This window comes from Homalodisca vitripennis, unplaced genomic scaffold (genome assembly GCF_021130785.1).
Source record: "Homalodisca vitripennis isolate AUS2020 unplaced genomic scaffold, UT_GWSS_2.1 ScUCBcl_2733;HRSCAF=7785, whole genome shotgun sequence".
Lineage (NCBI taxonomy): Eukaryota > Metazoa > Arthropoda > Insecta > Hemiptera > Cicadellidae > Homalodisca > Homalodisca vitripennis.
The window spans coordinates 58235-64234 of NW_025778847.1; the positions used below are offsets into that span (position 1 = coordinate 58235).

The 6000-nt window shown below is 33.6% G+C and overlaps 2 protein-coding genes across 2 annotated transcripts in view; one reads left to right on the forward strand and one right to left on the reverse strand.

Moving 5' to 3' along the window:
* The window catches only part of LOC124372186 (centrosomal protein of 290 kDa-like), a 61337-nt gene extending 57807 nt beyond the window's left edge, over positions 1-3530 (forward strand). The window contains exons 33-35 of the mRNA XM_046830553.1: positions 2133-2245; positions 2928-2999; positions 3480-3530. Of these exons, the coding sequence (XP_046686509.1) occupies positions 2133-2245; positions 2928-2996 (182 nt within the window). The 3' untranslated portion in view covers positions 2997-2999; positions 3480-3530. The remainder of the gene's footprint in view (positions 1-2132; positions 2246-2927; positions 3000-3479) is intronic.
* A 283-nt stretch (positions 3531-3813) lies between these two features.
* Positions 3814-5367, reverse strand: LOC124372187. Its single transcript, XM_046830554.1, has 2 exons — positions 4960-5367; positions 3814-4048 (listed from the first exon to the last, which is right to left on the reverse strand). Exons 1-2 carry the CDS (start codon positions 5315-5317, stop codon positions 3936-3938), a joined length of 471 nt encoding a protein of 156 aa, XP_046686510.1. The 5' UTR covers positions 5318-5367; the 3' UTR covers positions 3814-3935.
* Positions 5368-6000: the final 633 nt, after the last annotated feature.

Consider the following 6000-nt stretch of genomic DNA (forward strand, 5'->3'; position numbering starts at 1 on the left):
GACGTGAAGATATTTAGAGAAATTTCCTCAGCTCAACAACAAAATGAATTGCAGAGGGATCTTGACGGTGTGGACCAATGGTGTGTTATCAATGAAATGGACTTGAACCCAACCAAGTGTGTTTCCGTCTCCTTTTCCAGAGCCAGACAGACTCTTCTATTTGACTACTACCTCCAGGAAGCTGCCATCAGAAGAGTGGATAGAATTCGCGACCTCGGAGTACTTCTGACATCAAACCTTGACCCCAGTGCCCATATCTTGGACATTTGCAGCAGGGCTAATCGTGTTCTTGGACTTATCAACCGAACCTGCCGCCAGCACTTTGCTATTCCTGCCATAAGAACACTTTACGTCACATTAGTTCGGCCAATACTAGAATACTCCGTTACGGTATGGTCCCCACATCAGGTTGGTCACTGCTCTAGTCTTGATGCTGTACAAAGACGCTTTCTACGGATGGTTGGCGTGAAGATGGGATATCGCTACTTGGAGACAAACTTGGAGGAAATGGGACAACAGCTGCACCTTCCTTCCTTGGCTGCTCGCAGGGCTCTACTGGATCTCATGTTCCTCTACAGACTACTAAATAGCCTTATTGATTGTCCGAATATCCTTCAGATGATAAACTTCCATGTACCTCGTCAGTCTCGTCACCCTCAGCTTTTCTCAAGGAATTTCCATCCGACCAACTACACCTACTACAGTACTCTACCCCGCATAATGAGACTTGGTAATGATGCCTGTGCTGATCTTAACTTCTTTGGCCCTTCTACAGAATCTTTCAAGCGGTGTGCACTCGCTTTCATCCTAAAGTAACTCAACATGTTTTCATACTGCTAATTTAACTAAGCTGTAAATAAGCATTATGCATGTTAATTTATTCTATTATCAATCGTCAATTCTTATTTATTAATTGTTACTATCCTTGTTATTATAATTGTTATTTACAATCGTTACTTATTAATGTTATTTATAATTCCATTTATTATTGTTATTTATAATTTGTTATTTATTACTGTTATTTATAATCTGTTATTTTTTATTATTATTTACAATTGTTATCTATGATTGTTGTCATAACAGCTGTTATTCATAATTGTATTTATTAGTCCTTGCACATTCTTTTGATTGTTATTAATGTCTTTTCTGTGCAGCAGCCTTCTTCTTTGTTGTTTTCAGTTGTACAATTTCTATGTAAAATGGTGTATTGCCGTAAAAAAAAAAAAAAAAAAAAAAAAATCTCAAAGTGTAGGCCTGTAAGGTTATTGACTGTCTAAGATCTCAAAGTGTAGCCCTGTAAGGTTATTGACTGTCTAAGATCTCAAAGTGTAGGCCTGTAAGGTTATTGACTGTCTAAGATCTCAAAGTGTAGCCCTGTAAGGTTATTGACTGTCTAAGATCTCAAAGTGTAGGCCTGTAAGGTTATTGGCTGTCTAAGATCTCAAAGTGTAGGCCTGTAAGGTTATTGACTGTCTAAGATCTCAAAGTGTAGGCCTGTAAGGTTATTGACTGTCTAAGATCTCAAAGTGTAGCCCTGTAAGGTTATTGACTGTCTAAGATCTCAAAGTGTAGGCCTGTAAGGTTATTGACTGTCTAAGATCTCAAAGTGTAGGCCTGTAAGGTTATTGACTGTCTAAGATCTCAAAGTGTAGCCCTGTAAGGTTATTGACTGTCTAAGATCTCAAAGTGTAGGCCTGTAAGTAAGGTTATTGACTGTCTAAGATCTCAAAGTGTAGCCCTGTAAGGTTATTGACTGTCTAAGATCTCAAAGTGTAGGCCTGTAAGGTTATTGACTGTCTAAGATCTCAAAGTGTAGGCCTGTAAGGTTATTGACTGTCTAAGATCTCAAAGTGTAGGCCTGTAAGGTTATTGACTGTCTAAGATCTCAAAGTGTAGCCCTGTAAGGTTATTGACTGTCTAAGATCTCAAAGTGTAGGCCTGTAAGGTTATTGACTGTCTAAGATCTCAAAGTGTAGGCCTGTAAGGTTATTGACTGTCTAAGATCTCAAAGTGTAGGCCTGTAAGGTTATTGACTGTCTAAGATCTCAAAGTGTAGCCCTGTAAGGTTATCGACTGTCTAAGATCTCAAAGTGTGCGCCTGTAAGGTAAAACTGAGTTTAAACATGTTTCAGCGGAGGAACTTATTTTAACAAAATCTCAACTTGCTCAAAAGTGTCAACTACTCAGCAAGGTCAAAGTACTTCTGGAAAATGCAGTCATTCGTGAGAAAGCCCTCAAAGAGCAGGTATTTTTCAATTTTCACACTAATACACATTTTGCTTATCCTTGGTCTTAGGTTTTTATTCAAATAGAAGATGTTTTTAACAGATAATCACAAATATCGTGAGTTAAATGTTGATGATTATTTTGGTTTGAATGATAATTATTAAATATAAAATCTTTAGGGAGAAAAATAAAATGTTATGCAGACAAACTAACAGTAAAGGAATGCTTTTTTCTCTCTCGGCAAGAATTAGAGATGAAAAAAGTATTAGAGAATAGAGAAGAGCTCTACATGATACTTTGTAGCTAACCAGGTATTGTTAATTTCATTACAACATTGTATAAGTCAGAGCTGTGTAAAACACGTTGGCAACAAGATTAAATATTGCAAAATTACACAATTTACAATTTTTATTGTAGTTTGGAATGAAATGTTCATTTAATATTATTTTTCAGTGATCACCAGAAATGAAATTATATGACAATCCTATGTTTTAGTTAATAATCATACAAAAAATGCATACAGTTTTCCAACTGAGGACGATGTTGCAAAAGCAGTATATGAAGATTTCTAAAGAAGCACTCAAAAACCACAATTAAAACTATGGTATTGAAAATACATGAAGAGATAAAAACTCCACCATGTTTTTACGTACTATTAATGTAGAAATTTATACATGAGGAAATGACTTGTTTTATTTTAGGTGTATGACCTGGAGAAACTGGTACCTCCTGAGCGTCTCCGAGGAACGTATCATGAGAGAAAAACATAACAGGTATATAGTTTACTATTATTATCTACTTGGAGTTATATTGGTTATTAAGTAATTTGGAGTTCTCTAGACTGCTACTTAAATGCCTATTGTATTACATTATTCTTATTTCCAGTTTACATTACTTTATCTCTATATCAATGATATTTTAATGTTACTTTTATCGTATATCAATTATGTTTGTATAAGGTGTTAAACATTTATCTATCTACTTTATCATTGATATTTTTAAATTACTTTATCGTATAACTTACATTAAAACATAAAACCAATATTTAAGACTTTATTGTTTTGTGAGGCCTTTCGATAGCGAGGCTATCTTCTTCAGACACATCACTTTATCGTATATCAATTATGTTTTTATAAGGTGTTAAAAATTTATCATAAATAATTAAATATTGCAAAAGGTAAGGCAATTTAAAATATTATTATTGAAATGTATATATTATAATATGAGATTAAAGTAAATGATATGTCTTTCAGGTGACTGGTCACCCAAATTGCCTTTCCAGTTTGATCTCCCAGTGTTGGATTTCAATTATGTGTTTATTCTATAGTATTAGTCATTATTTTCTTAGTTTTTTAATTTTTTACAATGTATTGTTATTTTTTACTATCGTTATTTTTTTACTCTATTTTTAATAAAATGTATTTATGTACTTATGTTCTGTCTTTTTTCCATTATATCCCATTTATCCAATAGTAAAAGAAAATATTGGAATAGGTCTGTTTTATATTATATTTTCAAACATATCAAATATTTTAAGCAAATTGATTGACTCCTTATACACACATTGCGTAAATTTAATGTACAAGTGTATACTGTGGAATCAAATCTCTACAAATCAATCCCACTAATTTTTAGATTATTCATGTAAATCATTTAAATGTTCGTGTTCACTCTTAATTAGCCAAAATGGTTCCCAGATAGTTAGGGGATTATTGATCAAGAAATTTTAAAATTTGTTCCTCCTCTGTGTCCTTTGGATAGTTCCTAATTTGTGCTCCAGTTATTTCACGGGTGGCGTCCTCGTCTTCAGAGCTGGTTTCTCCTGTGAAAAAAATAGTTGGTAAAAGTTTAATTTGAAGAGTAATAACAAGTGTAAACTCTTCTTTAATTAGTAATCAATAAAAACCACCTTATTTAAAGTGTTTCCAATTACACATTTTGTTTTTTCAAAAACTTAAGTAACAGAAGTCAGTAAAGGAAACAGGATTTATCCGGACATTTGCCAACGTTCACTGATACAACAAATCAATAACGCTATGTTTCAAGATCTGCAATATGATATCTTCTTCAGGTAAATAACTAACCTAACACATAATTACAACATAGGTTAAAATAAACAAATCATAGCAGAGCGTTGTAACACGCATTTACTTGAAGAAGAGATCAGATTGCAGATCTCGAAACGTAGTGTTACTGAATTTTTGTATTAATAGCAGTCTGGAATAAAATATTGAAATTTGTAAACAAATAAGTACCTAATACATCCAAGGCAATTAAGACACCTAATTTTTATCACAAGAACCGCTATCAAGAATGTTTTGGTTGCTGTAGATTTTACAATATTCTCATCAAAGTTCAGCCAAAAAGTTCCATCCCACTTCTTACTACTAAACTAAGTGAACAATTAATTGTATCAGAAAACTATGCGAGTCAACAAGTAATAATAATTATGCAATATTAAACAATAACTACCACAAACTAAAATTACAGGAATTTGCTTTTGGCTATAGACAAAAAATTATCATCACTTCTTGGATCTGCTAAGTATAAAAAATTGAGTCATTTACATAAACAAGGGGTCATAGAATTGAGCATATTGTACTCTAAGATGGAAACATTTGAAAGAAGATAACAGTTAGAGAGTATGGCTATCAGGTCTAAGGCCAATAACGTATAATTAGAGTAATAAAAGGTTAATGCAGATCTGAACAGCAAGTTCCAAAAAGGTTGTACCTGTTGCCCATTCAGCTTCCCCACCAACTTTCTTGCCAGGGGTCTCATTGTTGGAAGCTATGGTGGCGGCACAGTGCTGGTACTCGAGATCAACAAGATCCATGAGCGATTTGGCACTCTCCAACAGTGCATCCTCTTTGAGATTATCCTCTGGTGCGAGGTCAGTCTTGACGTACTGATCTATCTCAGAAGCCTCTGAGGTCATGACATCGATGTCATCCTCTTGGATACTGTACCAGCACATGGTCAACATCACCGTGACGCCCATGCAGAAGATTATGGTGGCCTGTGGTGTGAGGACAGTATAACTCGTGTTGAACTCTTCGCTTAGCTCACACCACTGAGGCATCATTATCATCAATTCGTACAATGATAGCTTGGAGTCAGTGTGAGTGAGATAGTACGCAGAGAAAAACCCCCCATATTGCTGTTACTCCCCAACCTAGCGATTTTATGTCCCATCCTTGAAACTGTAAATTGAGGTTTTGATTGAAAAGCACAAAATATGATACACCAACCTTTTTGAAATTTATTGAAAAAATATTTGTATTGCTTAGCGACCACTATGTTTTCACTACCCACTCAAGTAGTGTATTTATAATTATTAGCAGCCAAATCATGTCTGCTGTGTAATTCATGTTAACTTTACACCCATTAGATATTTGTTTCAAAATATTTATGAAACTGAATTTAAAAAAAACTATTTTGAGTACATTATTTAAAAACGTGTTGTATAGCAGACATACTGTGTAATAATGGAGATTGTTTACATCAATAATTATACAATTTAGTTTAGCTATAAGATTTAGTATTATGTTTATCTTAGTAACAAATAAAAACCAACAGATATACCAGGCAATGAAGTAGAAAAGCTTAAATAAAAACATAATGTTGAAACTTAAAATAATCCTGACATAGTTTTTTTATAATTTTATAGCAGATTTAATATATAGTTAAATCCTGTTAAAGCATCCAAAATTGAAATGTTTTTTGTTATAATTTGGTGATTTTTTTTATCAAGCATCCAAGTGTAATATGGTG